This window comes from Prunus avium, chromosome 8 (assembly GCF_965620075.1).
Source record: "Prunus avium chromosome 8, drPruAviu1.hap1.1, whole genome shotgun sequence".
Classification (NCBI taxonomy): Eukaryota; Viridiplantae; Streptophyta; class Magnoliopsida; order Rosales; family Rosaceae; genus Prunus; species Prunus avium.
Window position 1 is genome coordinate 29,660,247 of NC_142291.1, and position 18,263 is coordinate 29,678,509.

General features: G+C 35.5%; 2 protein-coding genes, 1 long non-coding RNA gene and 1 other non-coding gene across 5 annotated transcripts; 3 read left to right on the forward strand and 1 right to left on the reverse strand.

The window, feature by feature from the left end:
- The first annotated feature begins 1,211 nt into the window (after positions 1-1,211).
- On the forward strand, positions 1,212-4,230 carry LOC110762944 (transcription factor HHO6-like). Its single transcript, XM_021965668.2, has 5 exons — positions 1,212-1,754; positions 2,090-2,343; positions 2,431-2,809; positions 3,329-3,405; positions 3,593-4,230. The coding sequence occupies exons 1-5, from the start codon at positions 1,541-1,543 to the stop codon at positions 3,851-3,853; spliced, it is 1,185 nt and encodes a 394-aa protein (XP_021821360.1). The 5' UTR covers positions 1,212-1,540; the 3' UTR covers positions 3,854-4,230.
- A 5,109-nt stretch (positions 4,231-9,339) lies between these two features.
- On the forward strand, positions 9,340-12,317 carry LOC148292505 (uncharacterized). 2 transcript variants are annotated; one of them, XR_015826057.1, is made up of 3 exons: positions 9,340-9,755; positions 11,192-11,253; positions 12,132-12,317. It is a non-coding gene; the product is annotated as an uncharacterized LOC148292505 (long non-coding RNA). The 2 variants fall into 2 exon arrangements; XR_015826056.1 differs by having other exon boundaries at positions 9,340-11,253.
- Positions 12,318-13,116: 799 nt separating this feature from the next.
- Positions 13,117-17,387, forward strand: LARP6C (RNA-binding protein). The gene is made up of 10 exons (XM_021965666.2): positions 13,117-14,327; positions 15,271-15,352; positions 15,441-15,535; positions 15,652-15,723; positions 15,811-15,890; positions 15,996-16,074; positions 16,189-16,236; positions 16,305-16,373; positions 16,457-16,585; positions 16,833-17,387. The coding sequence occupies exons 1-10, from the start codon at positions 14,010-14,012 to the stop codon at positions 17,064-17,066; spliced, it is 1,206 nt and encodes a 401-aa protein (XP_021821358.1). The 5' UTR covers positions 13,117-14,009; the 3' UTR covers positions 17,067-17,387.
- A 371-nt stretch (positions 17,388-17,758) lies between these two features.
- Positions 17,759-17,832, reverse strand: TRNAI-AAU (transfer RNA isoleucine (anticodon AAU)). The gene has a single exon. It is a non-coding gene; the product is annotated as a tRNA-Ile (tRNA).
- Positions 17,833-18,263: the final 431 nt, after the last annotated feature.

Genomic DNA, 18,263 nt, shown 5'->3' on the forward strand with positions numbered 1-18,263 from the left:
ATATACCTATTTAAGATTTCGTTGGCCAACGGGGTCTTGCCCATTAGTAAAGGATCTTGACTTGCAGACCAATGTTCTCAAGTTCGAACCCTCATAATACCGCGGTAGTGTGTATGTGAGAAACCCCCTCTCCCTTGTAGTTTAGACTATCACTTATATTAAATACCATTTTGGATACTAGGTTTTATACAAAAATTCAATTTGGTCACTGAGAAAAAAAAGAAAAAGAAAAATAAAAAGAAGGCAAATTGGTCACTATGTTGCCCAAAGTTTACAATTTATAGACATTCCGCTATCTTTCGTCAAGTGCAATTTTTTTTTCTTTTTCTTTTTCTAGGAAGCATGAGTTAGGGTATATTGTATTATTAGGGTTTAAGAAATTGGGAGAAATCTTGTGTTGAAGTCGAAATTATGACTTCGGATTGAGTGAGAACCGTATTGTGACTTCGAATGGCAAGGAGATGTAATCACGATGATAGAGCACCAAAATATATTGGTAAGTTGTTGATTTCATTTTAATTTGGTTTTGCTTTTTTATTTTCCTTATACCCCACAATTCGATTTCAACACAAGATTTTCCTAAATTTGTTAAACCCTAATAGTAAAACATACCCTAACTCGTTGAGTTAAAGGAAGAAGACTAAAGGTGCTTCTTGAAATAATAAAAATAAAAACTGCACTTAACCAAAATATAACGGAATGTCTATAAATTGTAAACTTTGAGAAACACATTGACCAATTTGGTTTTTTTTTTCTTTCTTCTCAATGATCAAATTGAATTTTCGTGTTAAATTGAGTGATCAAATAAGTATTTAACCCAAAAATAAATAAAAATTTGCTTGTAATCTGATAATTATATGCAACAATCAAAACAAATCCAAAATCCAAATAATCATTAATAAATATCTGAAATTTGAACGCAACATAACATACCTTATTTGGTTCATACATACTCATCCAATACAAGGGAAAAATAGTTTCCACTTCTTCAAAGAATATGAATATTATTATTCTTCTACCACCGTCACTATCTTTATTTATTTATAGCAACAAATTGATACGAGTATTTACTGTTTACTATTTACTAGAGAGACAAAAAAGTAGACTTTCGTTGCCCGAGCTAACTCACTCAGAAGAGAAAAAAGCCCGAGTTAACTCGGGGGGACGGAAGGGTAGATAAAAGACGCGACGCCACGAAAGAGACTTTTAAAAACCCGTCCAAACTGGCCGCTGCTTTCTCTCCCTCAATAGAAACTTCTCTTCTTCTTCTTCCTCTATCTCGACTTAATTTTCCTTTTTCGATTTTAATTTTCCTTTTTAATTTTCCCACTTTTTCTCTGCCCCCAAACACCCTACTCACTGTATTATTTATAACGTTGTCTATATAAATAGATCCTCACTATTTCTGATTCTCGGTTTTCACCTCTCTGTTTTTCTCTCTCTCTCTCTCTCTGGTACATCACACGCAAACACAAAGCAACAAAGCGATTGCAAAGAGAAACCAAAATACCTGAAGGATCCAAATCTCCAAAAATCTCAAATGGGTTCGGTTCCTCCTGAACTGAGCTTGGATTTTAGACCCACTTTTGTGCCTAAAACGATCAGTGATTTCCTCAGGGAGGTTTCAATGATCGGTAATGTGTCCGAGAGGCTGTCCAAGCTTGACGATTTTGTTAAGCGATTGGAGGAAGAGATGAGGAAGATCGACGCCTTCAAGCGCGAGCTTCCTCTTTGCATGTTTCTCTTGAATGATGGTTGGTTTTTGTTTTTCCATTCCACTAAAACATTGAAACTTCGATTTTGAAGTACATATTTTCCATTTAAACTTTTTTATTGGGGGAAAAGAGGAACCGATTCTGGAGATGGGGTTTTGGATTTTTTAAGGTTTTGATTGATGGGTATTCAGTAAATGATTAAATTAGTTCGATTTGAGAATTTGGGTTTTTCGTGTTTGTTGGTTTTGGTTAATGGGTTTTTTTTTGTGTGGTCGAAATGGTTAATGGGTTTCTAGTTTGGAAGATATTGATCAATGGGTTTTTGTTTCGTTCTAACTCTTTTTCTGGGTTTGCTTTCTTCATATTGATTGCAGCGATTCTAGCTCTGAAGGAAGATGCAATGCAATGTGCGGCACCAAATGTTCAACCGGTGTTGGAAGAATTCATACCATTGAAGAAAGATTGTGAAAAAAACAATGGAGGAACCAATAACAATAAGAAAGAAAAAGACTGTAGGGATAAGAAGAATTGGATGAGCTCTGTCCAGCTTTGGAACACTGATAATTATCAACATCCCTCTAGTGATTTCCCATATGATCGAAAGCAAGTTTCTGAAATTGATTCTAAGGTAAACAAACAGAACATCAAAAAATTTGAACAAAACTAAACAAAGCATTGAACTTTATCTTCTAACTGAGACAATAAACTATGGCAGAGAAATGAGGCAGAAAATGGGTTAGCAAATGAGGATCCCTTCCAGACATGTAGAAATAGGACTGGTGGAAGAGCATTTATGCCATTTAAGACATACCCTGCTTTCTCTGTCACGGCGGCGAGGAAGGAAGACAAGGAGGAATTGCCAATTCATGGGCTGTCTTTGCTCACTCCAGGAATCAAGAATCCAAAGGAAGAATCAGCTTCCAGTGGTTCAAGATCCACTTGTGGCAGGGCAGTCTCCTTCTCTACTGCCAATGCTCAATCCAATATGCGGACTCCCCCGCAGCAGCCAACTAGCCGGAAACAGAGAAGGTGCTGGTCGCCGGAGTTGCATCGGAGATTCGTCAATGCCTTGCAGCAACTTGGAGGTTCACAAGGTTAGATATTGGAACTTTTTTTCTGGTCAACTGTTAGATATTGAATCTGAAATTCAGGTTCTAATGTAAATTAACATGTATGTCTTACTTTCGTGATTGTGAGAGTCTAGATTCTAAAACTTAAATTGGAGTTGGTTTCCAAATTTGTTTTGTTTGCTCATTATTTTGGTTTCATGGATTTGATTCTTTAGAGTTCACAATGGAATTGTGGATTATTAAATGTTTGAATCTGGAAAAGGTGCAAGTATTGTCATTTTCCTTCTATGGCTAGGCTACTTTAATTTTCAATGGTTGAACTCCAGAATATTTTGTGCTATTAATCAAACATATGTATAAGGATATTAGTATGAATCTGGCAAGTGACAGAATATTTGTTGCATAACAGATATTGATGGATTTTCTAGCTCAATGATAAATTGATTGTCTCTCTGCATACATAGCTGTGGTCGATTATTATACTCTCTTTATTTTCCCCTACCATATTTAGTGCCTAACTTGAACTTTTTGGATCTTTTGCAGTGGCCACTCCAAAGCAAATTAGAGAACTCATGCAGGTTGATGGCTTGACCAATGACGAAGTGAAGAGTCATTTGCAGGTCAGTTCTAAGTTACCCTTTCCTTGCTTCTGTTTGATTATGTGAAAAAATTTCAAAATAACAAAGGAGAAGGCATTGTGGAAGTCTTTGTTCTTAGAAAGAATGAGATTGAACTTTCGAACACTTTTATCACTTTTGACATTGAATGTTGATGTTGAAAATTGAGCGAATTTTCTTTTCAATGCAGAAATACCGACTTCACACAAGAAGAGTTCCAGCTGCCACTGCAGCCCCAGACAATCAATCTGTAGTTGTTTTGGGGGGCTTGTGGATGTCCCAAGATCAATATGCTGATTCTTCAAAGGCTAGTAGTTCCCAGTCTGGCTCACCCCAAGGTCCCCTCCATTTAACTGGAACAGGTGGAGATGATGAAGATGATGAAGATGCAAAATCTGAAAGTTATAGCTGGAAAGGTCACATTCAAAAACCTGGAAAAGATGATGTATAGAGTTTATCCACTATCAATTTTGCAGATATATTTATACATGGGAGGAGCCAATGAATATAAAGAAAAATATAATTACATTATACATAAAAGGAGAAGGATCTTGAGAGAGACAGAGCGGCTATGAAATTTTGCAGGATTAGTTTCCCTTCCCCTATGTCTTGAGTATGAGTTTTATTGTCGCGAAATTGGTATAAGAATTTTTTGGTTAGGTCCTCATGTCCATGGAAGAAACAAGGCCATTTTTCCTACATCAAGCTCATAGTTTCCATGGAAGTTTTATTGTTTTAGATTTGAAGTCTTTCAGATGGGTTCTTGAGCATTTCAGGTGGTGGAACAATTCAATCATGATCTCATCTTAAATGGACCCTGAGGAATCTGTTTCTCTCCCAATCTGTTGAAAACTGGCCCTGCAGCTTCATCCCTTTTTAATTCTCAGACTGAAGAGAGCTCCTTTGTCTAAATTATCTTCAGAGGAATGATGGAAGTATTGGTCAAACTATGAAATCCAAGACGCAGATGAAATGTTTGAAATCCAACAGCAAACATCAATTGAACATTTCAACTAAAGAAAAAAAAATGTCAAAATTCTATGCTTTTATGATTGTTAAAATCCAGGCACTCGAACCATCTTGTTTTCAGTTTTGCCTAGTTGTTGTATGAATTCTTTCTTTTTGGTCAAAATTGCTAAAGACTTCCACAAATCCAAATAGAATAAAAAAAGTTGTGCAGAATGGTTTGCTTTTTCTCTTCTTGTTTTCACCCTGGATTGGACAACTCCAGATACCAAACCTTTAGGACTTTGCAGAACCACATATCAGCTTTTATCAGGAGAATAAGGTGAATCTTCTAACAGCTAACATATTCTAACGTCCTTGGAGGTATGCCTTCCCAAGTAGATGACAACTTTGGTATTTTCAAGATTACTATTGTCCTCTTTTGGTCCATGGCATTTTGAAACTATGCGTCTGCTTGACATTCCTAAGCTAAAATGAGATGATAATTAATTACTCCATCATATTATTTGAAAAATATTGGTTATAGTAATAAAAAAAAATGGTTTTGCATTAAGAGCACTTCCACCCTTATGGGCAAAGGCAAAGCAAAGGCTGTCACTATTCATATGAATAGTGGCAGCCCTTACAATTTTGTTTCCACCCCTATGGGCTAGAGTAAGGGCAATTACTATTCACATGAGAAGGGCAATTGATATTCACAAGAGATATGAGGGGATGAATTTGTATAGAGTTTTTGGTGTGGGAAGTAAAGAATATGACTATGTATTTATTAAAAAATATATATATGAAATTATTGGTTTTTTTTTTTTTTCAATTTTCTTTCCATTTTTTTTAGTTGCTGACATCATTATGACATCAGCATTGTGTCATTTTGCCCAAGCAGCAGCTCCGGCTGACCTTGCCCATGGACTTGCCTGGGCTTGTGGGACCCACCCATTGCCTAGGTTGGACTTGGCGCGATGGAGTTGGATTCTGGCCCTTGGGCCCCCTCCTGCCCAGGCTGGCCTTGCGCGCTGGAGATGCTATAATGAAATTGAGTCTTCAATTCAATCCCATTTTGCCAATATTTCTATTGTTTAAGTTATCTTTAACTTGCTTCTAGCCCAGTGGAAAAGGACATTGATTTGCATACTAGATGTCTTAGGTTCGAAATGTCACGGTATCATAGTTGTGTGTGTATAAGAAATCCTCATTCCCTGTAGTTTAGACTCTCGTTTGTACTAAGAAAAGAAGAAATTATCTTTAACTCTTCTAGTTAGTGCTTGTCAAGACTAGTGGTCTGCTGTTCGATCCCCCATGACATGGTGTGTGTGTGTGAGAGAATAACCCCTCCTCCTTGCTATCTGTGGCCAAAAATAAAAATAAAAAAACCCTATGTTTTGTCAAGGCTCCGTGAGACCCTTTTGGCTTCATTCAAATGTTCTGTTCTGAATTGCATCAAGTACTGAGTCTAATTTACATAGCATTTGAACAAGATTTTATGAACAATTCTCTAAAATAAAGCCATCAATGCATTTACCAGGACAGGAGATAAACATGCTTGAAAGAGAGCAATGATTAATTTCAATGTTTTGGCTACCAATAAAATAAAAAATAAGTGTCAATGTTCAATTTGGTGGATGGCAGATTGGCAGTGTTTTAGCTGTATTGAACAGGCTGAAAGGACAAGATCCGGACTTATCTCCTCTATTTTCTTGTCATTATCTTCAGTCTCTCTGAGAACTGATGGTTTCTTATTTTATGAAAAGTAGACAAGGAATAAGTTGACATTATTCTCCCAAATTCAGGCAACCTAATAAGTACCAGTTTGAGTTCTTAATTAAGAGATTTTAACTGTTGCAGGGTAAAGCAAAAAATCCAACCAAAAACGATTATGACATTTGTCCTAATTGCAGACACAAAAATGGTAAAATCAGAAATGATGAAGGGCTCAAATATGCAGAAGGCCAAATCAATGAAACTCATGAGCCAACCTAGCCTTTCCTTTTCCAGCAATTCTGTTTCAGCTACTCAAGACCATTAATCTCTGACCCCAAAACAAACAAAAAAACCTCTATCTTTTGCTTCTTTTTTTTCTTCCCTGGAATGATATGATAATGAATTAAACAAATATATGATAACTATTCCAAAAGATATGATAATTTAGTCAATTTCTTTAGGTTCGAACTCTCATTGCACCTTGACGGCGTATGCGTGAGAAAACCCCTCTCTCCTTCCTAACCGTGGAAAAAAAAAAAAGAAGCCTCTTTATTAGAATTATACTAAATCCTGCTGATTCTATCTTTTATACCTAACCCTGTCATATCCCACTTAAAAAAAAACATAATCAGTTGGTATGTTTATCTGAGCTGCATGACAAAACAGTCTCTCTCACAAGCAAAATAATAGAGAGAATCTTATAGACAAGATATAATGAAGGGAGCCCATACTGAGGGCCCATTTTTGTGGATGTTATAAATGGTTTGTTTGGTGACAGAAGTGAATGAAAATGATGGAGGTTCTAATTAATTTCTCTTGCTAAAAAGAGGGTTTATTTTATTCTTCTGGTTTTGAGTAAGCTGATCAGATTTCAAACCCAATAGCTATTCTCTTTCCTCTATTGGTAGAATGGAGATAGAATATGTGAAGCAGCTACACACATTTGAGAAAGTCACATGGCAAGCAGAAGTAAAATATAAGTGCTTGGCCCACACCAACAGCATTCTCATTAAAGATTCCTTCAAAGACCAGCCATAGATAATGATCCCTTCTGATGGGGATGACATAATTTGGAATAATTGACATGGAAAACACCTTCAATTGGGCAATTACAGATAGGGTTTTGGAAATTTGGTACAAAGGCCAAGCAACTAACTATTTCCAGGACTTTTCAAAGGTCCTAAATTCTATCTGAGATTCCCATGTGTTGCATACACCCAAAGGAAACTGTGTTTGATAATCCATGTTGACAAGATTTGTGCAATACCATGACAGCTTTGGCAGATTTGGCAACTTGACATATCAGTTGTGGGAGTTGCTCAGTTTTTCTATGATTCAGGCTTTTCAGAACCAAATTCACCATCCATAAAATAAGAAAAGTGCCTTAAACAACGCATATTTTAGATTCTCTGGCAGTTGTTTGTATCTGATTCTCAATTTACCCCATGATTGGTGGCGATGTTTTATTTGCTGCAAATACTTAAAGTCCATAGCGGGTCTAGAAAGAAAATAAATAAAACGACAATGTATCAGTTAGTGTCTCCAACATTACTCATTTATAAAAATAAAAAAAATAAAAATTGATGTAAGAGTTTATGAGTGGATTAGCCAAGAAGGGATTAGAACTTATTTAACCGCGGCTGCTAAGTATGATGAGATTTAAAATTTGGAATTTATAAGACATGTTTTGTTTGGGGTCAAGTGCCCAAGGAACCACGCCCAAGATCTAAGGTATGAGATCCATGTTTTAGGGCTCTTAGGTTAGATTAGGGTTGAAATTTCTGATTTTGGATTCACAGCCTCAGTTTTGGGTCAGTATAATTTTGAAATGTTAACTTATGTTCTAAATTTATAGGTTTTATCCTTTTAAAAAAAAAAAATTCAAGAGTACATATAAACTTCATTAAGGTAATCAAACAGATGCAATTGATAGAACCTTAGGGGCTACAATTGATATTGAGTGAGGAAGAATCAAACACATAACCTCTAGCCAACGAAGTCTATCCTAGTGAAAAAGGGCATTGACTTGCAGATAAGAAGTTTCAAGTTCGAATCACCATGACATCTTGGTTGTGTGTGTGTGAGAAACCCCCCTCACCTGTAGTTTAGACTATTGCTTGTACTCGAAAACACATAACCTCTAACGCAAGGATTGATACTCTTGAGAGATTCTCCAATAAGTCTCTAAGTTAACGATTTGTTACATATTTCTAATCTTGGTCGTTGGATTGGATTCACTAGATGTGTTGATAGATTTAATATGCAACATACATGTAATCTAACGGTTGAGATTAGAAATATGTAACCAATTCTTAACATAAAATACTTATTGGAGAATCTCCTTGATACTCTAAAGGCTTGTTTGGGACCGGTTCTTTAGAAAGTACTTATGCTCGTAAGCGTTTTCATTATAAAAATCTTGAATTTTCATTAAAAAAAAATTCAAATGCTTCTTGGAAAAGCATTTGGGAGTGCTTCTCCATAAAGTGTTTCTAAAATTTTCTATCAAACGCTATTAAAAGCTCTTTTAGTTAGTAGAAAGCGCTTTCAGTCCTTTCATAAGTACTCCCAAATAAGCCCTTAATCACTTAAATTATAAGTCCGTTACTCGTAAATTTATCTCAACGCTAGAGACAATGTAATTTATCAACAAATAAATAAGAAGTATATTGACTATTTCATCACGGACTTGTCTTCTAGAAATGGACCAAATGGAAAGTTGAAGTCATAAATTATGTCCTTTTAACATCTCATTGGGCCTAAATGGCTGTCCTTTTAACACCTCATTTTGCCACCATTGTTTTGCGCTTGATCCGTAATAAGGCTTTCCTCAACTTTGTGCTTTTGAATTTATATTGGGCTAAAAAAATCTATTGGGCCAAATCTCAAGTGGGTGAAGGAGCAATAATAGAGAGCATATAAATAGATAATCTAACTTTTTTTTTAATTTTATACAAATAATATTCTATTTTAATCTAATCTAAATTACGGAAAGGGGGAGTGTAATATCCCGAAAAATTCAAGGTAAATTTTCATATTTTAGTGAAAAATAATATAATTGTGGAGAATGATTATGAGTATTTTATCAAGTAATTTTGGATTGAGATTATTAAATTAAGTGTGTTTAATTTCAAGTTGGACAAACATGACCAAAATACCCCTAGGTGTGGATAATTACCAAAATACCCTTGTAGAAAGAAAGTAGGAGGCAACGTGTAAGCCAAGCATTTCTTCCCTCCTTCATTCTTCCCCCCTTCCCACTTACATTCTCTTCAAAAATCTGATTTTGGGATGAGTTGTAAACCTATGGTGGATGAGTCACCTAGTCTAAAAATGGTGACTCACCTAGCCTAATAGTCTTTCTTATTCTCTTCCTCCCCATTCATTGAATCATTACTCTTTCTTAACTTGATGACTCACCTAGCCTAAGGCTTTTCAATCATAAATTCACTCTTATCCTCATCATTCATTGTATCATCCTTTCTTCCTCATTCACTTTAGTTTCACCCTTATTCTTCTTTTGTTCCTCTTCAAAATCCAAAATTCATCACTTCCTTGGAGCAGCCGAGAACTCAAATTTCGGAAGCTCAAATGAGAAAACTTTCTTCATAAAAGTTGTTCATTTACGTGATTCCTATAACATACTCAAATTTCAGCTCAATCCGACTAGTATAAGCTCTGAAACGTTGGTATGATCACAATAAGTTTACCATTTCCCGATTTCACAGCAGTATGCTCGGTTTCAGTTTGTTTCTGTGATTTCCTGTACTCAAATGACTTTGGTTCCTTCATCAAAGTTGTTTGAAATGCTGTCTATTATAACATATCAAAATTTCAGATTGATCGGACTTCTATAGCCACCTTGGGAATGTTTAGAGTGGAACTTGTTTATAGTCTTCAACCTTAGGTCCTTCCCTCGTTTTCAGTCCAAAACACTCATTTCAAAAGCTCAAAACACTATGGTTTCTTCATGATAGTTACTCCAAATTCTCCTCTTTATAACATATCCAAAGATCATCCAAACGCAATCATTATAACTCTCTAAAAATTGGTGTGAACAAAACTTGTTATTATGTTGAATTTCTTGTTATAGATATGTACTTTCTCTCAAATGGCTTATCATTCAATTGCTCAAGTTAGCCACTATCATCTCAAGTAAATGATTCTTTGAAGGCTTGAAGCTCATCTTTTTATTGTCTCTTTGAGTACTAATTTTAAACCAAATGTTGGTTAGAATGCCTCAAGTATATATATATATCTTTCAAAGGGTGTTTTTGTGAAGTTCTAGATTATTTCGATGTGATTTTTGTTTCAATTTCATTTTGGGGTTTTGTTACATCAAAATGAATATCTCAAGGGTTATTTCAAAGTTGGTTTTGTGCCATTTGAATTTAAATTGATTTTTTTTTTTAAATTTCAAAGTAGAGACTATCCTGCTGGAATTGTTTTGATTCTGCTGCATACCATGTTTTGAAGTAAGTGTTTGAAAACTTCCTAAACTTGGATTTTCATGAAATTTTATTATGTTTTACTTTCTCGTATTTTCTTCAAATCTGGAAAGTTTTATCCAGTTTGGTTGTAAATTGTAATTTTGGTGATTTTTCAAAATAAAGTGTACAAATTTAGACCTGAAAAAAAAAAGAACGTTATGCAGCCTAGTCTGTTTTGGTTTCTATTTTGACATGCTTCCTTAACCCTAATTTTTATCAAATTTTGACATCTTTAATGTTTCTATGTCTAGTTGTGATCTGGAAAGTTTTACATTATTTTGATTTGAACTCAATATGTAGTGAATTTTCAAAGTTAACGTGTTCCAACCCAAATGTTTAGCAAAACTGAAATTTTAGTTTTAAATTGATGTTTTAAATTTTCTTTATGAGTCTAGAGCCGAACCACCTGATTTTAAACATCCCAAAGAGTAGAACTATTATAGGAGGGGAATAGATTAGTTTTTCCTTAACGCTTGGTTCTATGCTTGCTTGGATGTGAGGTTAAGGGAGTAACAATCGGGTCAAACAACTTGTCAAGTGTATTTTGGAATTTTAGGTCTACGTGAGCTAGTAGGACACTCAAATTTGTTTCCTTATTTTCCAATAAATTTTAATCAGTAAATTATCTTAACTAGGTGTTCTACTCTGCGTACTTTCGAGGACGAAACCGCACAAGGTTAAGCTAGCTGGACTTGAGGTAGGGTTTCCTGATTTCCCAATGATTGGGCTATGTCACTTTTAATCTTGGTGCTTATATATAGTATTATAAATATGAATATTATTGTTGCTTTGCTCGATGAATATTATTTGATGTTATGTGAATGTTATTATTGATGTTTTTCCGTGAATATTATTGTTGCTTTGCTCGATGAATATTATTTGATGTTATGTGAACATTATTATTGATGTTTTTCCGTGAATATTATTTGATGTTATGTAAATATTATTATTGATGTTTTTCCATGGATATTATTTGATGTTTTGTGAATATTATTATCCATGTGATTAAGCCTGATATATTATTGTTATTATTTGTGGCATTATTCAGCAGAAATAAATGATGGTTGTGCTGCACTACATATGCATCAGAAATACAGTGGTGTTTGGAGTGTGTGTGTATCGTTTGAGATATATCTAAGGGGTGGGAGAAGGCTTTAGATATATCTGAATAAAATGTGGAATATATTCAGGTGACGGGAGCAGAGCTTGAATATATTGAGGTGATGGGAGCAGGGCCTCTAATGATAAGTGAAAGTTGAGAAATTCGTAAACAAAAGAAAAATGGGTTAAGGGACGAATGGGCGCTAGTTCATATTTTAGGGTATTTGGAGCCACAGTGGTAAAACGCATGGTATGGGACATGCATGCTTGTTGCCCTAGGATATGAATTAGTGGGATTAGAAGAGAGTGAGTTTATGACATCATCGCATATGCAAATTTATTTATCTGGTTTGATTACATAATTATCATATACATTGTGTTGCTTGATGCATGACACTTTGATTAACTGTGATAGCTGACGTTGAGGGGTTTGACGGTACTCTACTGGGCATTAGAATGCTCATACCCTTATAGATTGTGCAGGATTAAAGAAGAAGTTTGAGGAAGCGGGTTCAACTAAGCTGCTGGGCTTTTATTGTTGATTTGTGTAATTAATATTTGTAAGGAGTCAACCGTTTGTTAAAGATCTTAGTGTATAGTTAATTACAAGCTACTGCGACTCTGATTTTGTGATGTTAAGTAAATTTGTATTATTTTGTGGCTCCTTTTCTCATCATATCATGGTTGTAGGATTTTATTCTTATGACTATGGTATGACTCACATCCTGATTCGAGAATATTCTTTGTTTTCGAATCGGGTCGTGACAGGGAGTGCAGAGTGGGGAGTGTATCCGCACTAGTCAATTTGACTAAGCCCATATCTACTATAATCGAACACTTTTTAAATACACTAATTTTTTGAATGGGGAGTAGTAACCAAAAAAGCTAAATTACACTTTTTAATTCGTGTAGTTTGTGTTATTTTTCACTCATCTTTAGTATCACGAAGATAATTTCTTCTCCACTCATCTTTAGTCATGTCTCTTACATTATTAGTCATGCACATTTGATAAATAAAAATGTCTCATCTAAAACTTATCCATTAATGATGCATTCATTGTTTTAGAACTGAAGATAGTTTTTTTACATTATTAAAAATGAGTGCTGCTATTTCCACATACTTGTTCTATTTCATCACTCATTTTATCTTCAAAATCTCAAAGACAAATTTACCCTTTATAAAATGACTTCTAAGAATTTAAGAAAACACATTAAAACTCACTAGTCTCTCCGCACACACTTCTGTGCTTGCAAGGCTTTTTTTAAATAAATTTTTAAATGTATTTTAGAATTAAAAAAGATAATTGATAGTTGTATTCCATAAAAATAGGATCCATTATCTGAATTTTTTTTTTTTAATTTTTTTAATATGAAAAAGTGTGAATTTACCATATTATCCTCATTTAATTAATAATTTCAATTCTTAATGTTTGCATTAACCAAGGGCATTTTCTAGTATTTTGAATGTTTTACCATTCTCTATCTTTTGCTATAGATTTTAAAAAAAAGATAAAAAAAATACAAAAAAGATTAACCCCACCCTCTGTCTCTTAGCCTCCACCCACCCACTCGAACCATCCTCCTCCTCTATTTCTTAACCTAGACCCCTAGCCCCAGATTTCCACAGTCACCCTAGATATGGGTATTTAGGAATAATGGTGGGTAGAAAGATAGGATTGTGTTTTTTCAAATTTATATGGTAGGTGGAAACTAAGGTGGGTGGAAAAATAAGATGGGGGGTGGAAATAACAACACTCTTAAAAATGAAAAAAGTAACAAAAACAGTATTAATAATTTAATTCATACTCTACATTGAGTTTATCAGTTTATTTATAACAAGATTATCAATTGGAAGTTAATTTTCTTTCAACTTTATGCACACAATACTTTTGTGTGTGTCACCACGCTAGAATTGTCTTCCTTTTTATCTTTTTGAAGAGAGAGAGAGAGAGAGAGAGAGAGAGAGAGAGGTTGTTAGAAGTGCACTCTCTCTATCTCCCAAAATGGTCACATGAATCATAAATGTAATTGTATGACCAAATTTGTAGGACTAGTTGAGAGAGAAAAAGAGGACACTTGGGCAAAAAGGAAACCTCAAAATAACCAGTCAAACCCTCAAGCAACGGTCATATGTAAGAAAAATCAGTCCCTACAAATCCCAGATTGAAATACGGATGCCCCAATATTTGGGCGCCAAACAAGGCTTCAATATCAAATTACAGTTACTAAACTTGCACACAATAATCAGAAAAAACCTTAACACTCTAAAAAAATCAGAAACACATAGAGAGAGTGGGCAGATAGAGAGAGAGAGACAGAGAGAATAGAAGAAGAGCAAAGAGGAAAAAAAACATGGCACAAGCACAACCACCTGGGGAGAAAACCCAAGAGGCCCCAGAAATGGTAGTGAAAGAAAACCCAATAAACCCATCCTTCAAATTCAATGCACAAGCACCTGAATTTGTGCCAAGATCACATACCCAGATGCCCATTTCTGGTTATTTTTATCCCTGCTTTCACTTTCTTGGTGACTCTGCTTCCCCTGATTGGTTTTACATTGGGGACCAGGAGTTGCCTCCTTATTTGATCCCCAATAATCCCAACATCCCTCTTGCCAATCGATCCAAGAATGCACTCCCAGATGATCTTCAGCAGAAGATCATCAAACAGGTAATGTTTCTGTGAATGTTCATCCTTTATAGTTTATGTGTTAATGCCTCTTTTGTTTCCTGTGATTATATTCTTTGGATGATTTCTGTGTTTAAATTTCCTACCTTTCATGCATTTATGGGTTTTGTCTTATCTTATGTTCTATGTATTTTTTTTCTTTGCAAATATCGTTGTTCCTGTTGAGCTCCTTAAAATTGGCTACATTTGTGTATTGGTTTTTATTTATGTTCTTTTAGATTATATTGTTAAACTATGTACCTGCAAGATCTGTTTTTTTTTTTTGGAAGATAAATTATATGTCAGGATTTGGATCATGTTGGGCAAAGTGGTATCATCCTTTTAGGTCCTTCACTTATTCCCATCCCCTCCATGGCTTTTGCAAGTCAGATTATATTGATTCAGATTCACACACCTGCTATCTGAAGAACTTACTGTTAACTTGATATACATTTGTCGGCCAATTTTTCTAACCGTTTAAGTTTTCGAGGTCCAGTGAATGTCTAATATGGTAGCAGCTCTAATTGCCAGAGGTTGGGTTCAAACCTTCCAACCCAAATTCCCCGGCCGGTTTCCCCTCTACCTAGCACCTTCGTTTCTGAATGAAATTCGGTAGTAGGATCTTCATAAATAATATGGACCTTATCCAATTTCAGATGAGAAACAATTCCAGGATTGTCAGGCAGGAGATTTACCCCAGAAGTCATTGAAAGCTTTTGTCCCATAAGATAACCCATCTCTAAATGTTGATAACAATGAGAAATCCCTCTACAAGTGATAAATCATCTTGTTTCCTTTTCATGTTATAATTCTGTAATATGCATGAGATGTTAAGGCATTTTACATATTGGTTGCCCGTCATCCTTATTGATGCTAGTCATTAAGCAATTAGGACTGGACTATGACAGCACCTCCTGAGTCTAAGGACTATTTCTGCATAAAACAGGTGGAGTACCAGTTCAGCGACATGAGTCTGCTGGCAAATGAATCTTTAGTGAAACACATAAGTAAAGATCCCGAAGGCTATGGTAAGCATTTTCAAGGAGTAATTTATATAGATTAAGTAAATTTTTTGGTATGCTTTTTGATTCATGCATGATTTTTTATGTAAAACAGTTCCAATATCTGTTGTTGCTTCCACCAAAAAAATGAAGTCACTTATTAGCAACAACCACATGCTTGCGCAAGCACTCCGGTCCTCGTCAAAGCTTGTAAGTTGTCTGATATAATTTCTGATCAGTTTTTTTCCTTTTCTTTTCTTGTCTGAATAATATTTCTCATTTGGTCTTCAAGCTTTCATTATTGTTCTTGAATAATTTTATTAAAGGTTGTAAATGAAGATGGCAAGAAGGTTAGACGTAAGTACCCTTTCACTGAAAAAGACAAAGAGGAATTGCAGGTAAAAACAGATTCTTCCTAAACCACATGGATCTAAATAGCTTCATGAATCATTTTATGTTGTGTCTTCTTTTTCTCCTTCTTGCAGTCGCGTACTGTTGTGGCAGAGAATTTGCCTGAAGATCACTCTCATCAAAATCTAGAGAAGATATTTAGTGTGGTTGGAAGGTTGGATTTTTGCACTGAGCTTATTATTTCCCTTCCTTTTCTTTTGTGTTATCATATGTTTTAAGAGAATCATCACTGTATATTTACATTTGCTGTCAAGAACAGTGTGAAAACCATCCGAATATGCCATCCCCATGAATCCAATTCTTCCCGGTCCAAAGGCGATTTCATTATCAGCAACAAGGTACAAGATTAAATTGAACCATTTTTTTAAATCTAATAGCCATACATATAATTCCAAAGGAACTTATTGTATAGGTTTTCTTTTAATCTTAAATTTCTTCTCTATTTTATGAAGCTTCATGCACTTGTGGAGTATGAGACAACAGATATAGCAGAGAGAGCGGTACGTTGATTGCTGTTATAACTTCAGAGTTACACCATTGGTTTTCTTAATATTTTTTCGTGCTACAGGTTGATAAGTTGAGTGATGAAAGGAACTGGAGAAAAGGGCTCCGAGTAAGGTTGCTGCTTAGACGCTCGGTATGTCTATATAAAACTTCTATATATGTAACCTCCAATTGTTTGACATAGCCTCATTACTTCTGATGTAATTTAATTTACAGCCAAAATCTGTTTTGAAGAACCGAAAGTCTGATTTCGATGGCATTTTAGAGGATGATGAGCCACAATATGACTGTGCAGAAGAAACTTCTCAGCCAAGCAACCCTGAATTGGTTACAGATAGTCCTAATGTGAGTCTTTCCTTGCATACCAATCATAGTATCATGCCATTACATTACCATAACACTGTCTTTTTACAGCATGTAGATCCCTCAGATGGACTGAGAATAGTGTTAGAATTTGAAATTACCAAATGTCAGTTGTACAAAGTAGATTGCATGCTATGTTTACAATGAAGCAATACTGCATGATATGTTACAAATACTTTTATCAATTTCAAATAAGATGTTGATCTCACATGAGAATATGTTTGGGTAGGAAGAAAATTTGGCGGCATCCAAGAAAGGATGGGCTTGGGGGCGCGGTAAGGCCCGAGGGCGTGGCCAGGGACAGAGTGGCCGCGGCCTGATTGCTCCATCTCCACAGTCAAGCTGTACCATCCAGTGTGAATCACCTGCAAAACAGAATGCCAAGGGCCCAAGAATGCCAGATGGGACCAGGGGCTTCACCATGGGAAGAGGCAAGCCCGTAAGCGCCATCAATTCGCTTTAGGAGTGATTGGTGGTGCCCCATTTTTGTTGAAGAAGGTCTACTTAGTTATTGGTACATGCATGGCTCTGCCTTCCCTGAGGAGTCTTGAGAAGAAGGGGGATTTTGGTTAAGTAGCCATAATTTGTGAAATGATTTTTATTGATTTAATTGAGATGTATAGTATGGTAAAAAAAGGTATGGGGATGTCATAGCTCTTGGCAGTGATCATAGTGATCACTTTTTTTGTTTTGCATCTTTTTATAGAGGTACTTTGCATTTGGGATGGTATTCAGTTCTCTTTGTACAATTCAATTTGAATAATGAAGTTGATGGGCACATCTCTCTCTCTCTCTCTCTACTGCTTAACTTTTCAAGGTTCCTTCATCATCACAACATCTAAAATATTTAGACACAACAATAGTCATAAGCACTTGCTCAATGGAGGACTTCATCAGCAGGATTTGGTTCAGGTGTGGAATTCATGGTGGTTTCTGGTTTGAGATATAACCAGCAAAATTTGAAACCATGGTAGGGTTCTTGTCAGAAATCGTTTTTCTCTAGAAGAAAGAAACAAATATTGAATCAAAAATCTCAATGAAGAATTTCAAACCCTAATCACTGGGCCCATATACAGGGCCTTATTATCTGAAAGCCGGAACAGTTTGTTTTCAGGAGGATAAACCCGGAAAAAAGAAAAAAGAAGTTAGAAAAAGTGGCCCATGCAGGTCTCGAACCTGCGACCTTCGCGTTATTAGCACGACGCTCTAACCAGCTGAGCTAATAGGCCATGTTTGATGGAAACAACCTCCAAACACAATATAACCGTGAAACCCGTAGGATTACCATCCCTGTTACTACACACAACTTTCACATATTATTCTAATTTAGAGCAAGGGAATTTGAACTTGGGTACAAGGGGAAGAACACATTACATTGACTAACTGGTATAACCTAACTTATGCAATTACAAGTGCTTTTGGGGAATCTTAGGATGAGTTTTTGATTGATGGCATTGTCCACCAAATGCCAATTGCCCATCTACAGTTTTGTAAAAACTTAATCTTGTGATGGGATTTCAGCATGAGTGCTCCTTTTCAATTGGTGTGGATCCCAAAATGAAATACATGATTCCTAGCAATCATGTCAGGCAATGTGGTTAGTCATTTTCCATTTTTAAGCATCAGTTTTTCCATATGCATCATTATAGTTCACTTCAAT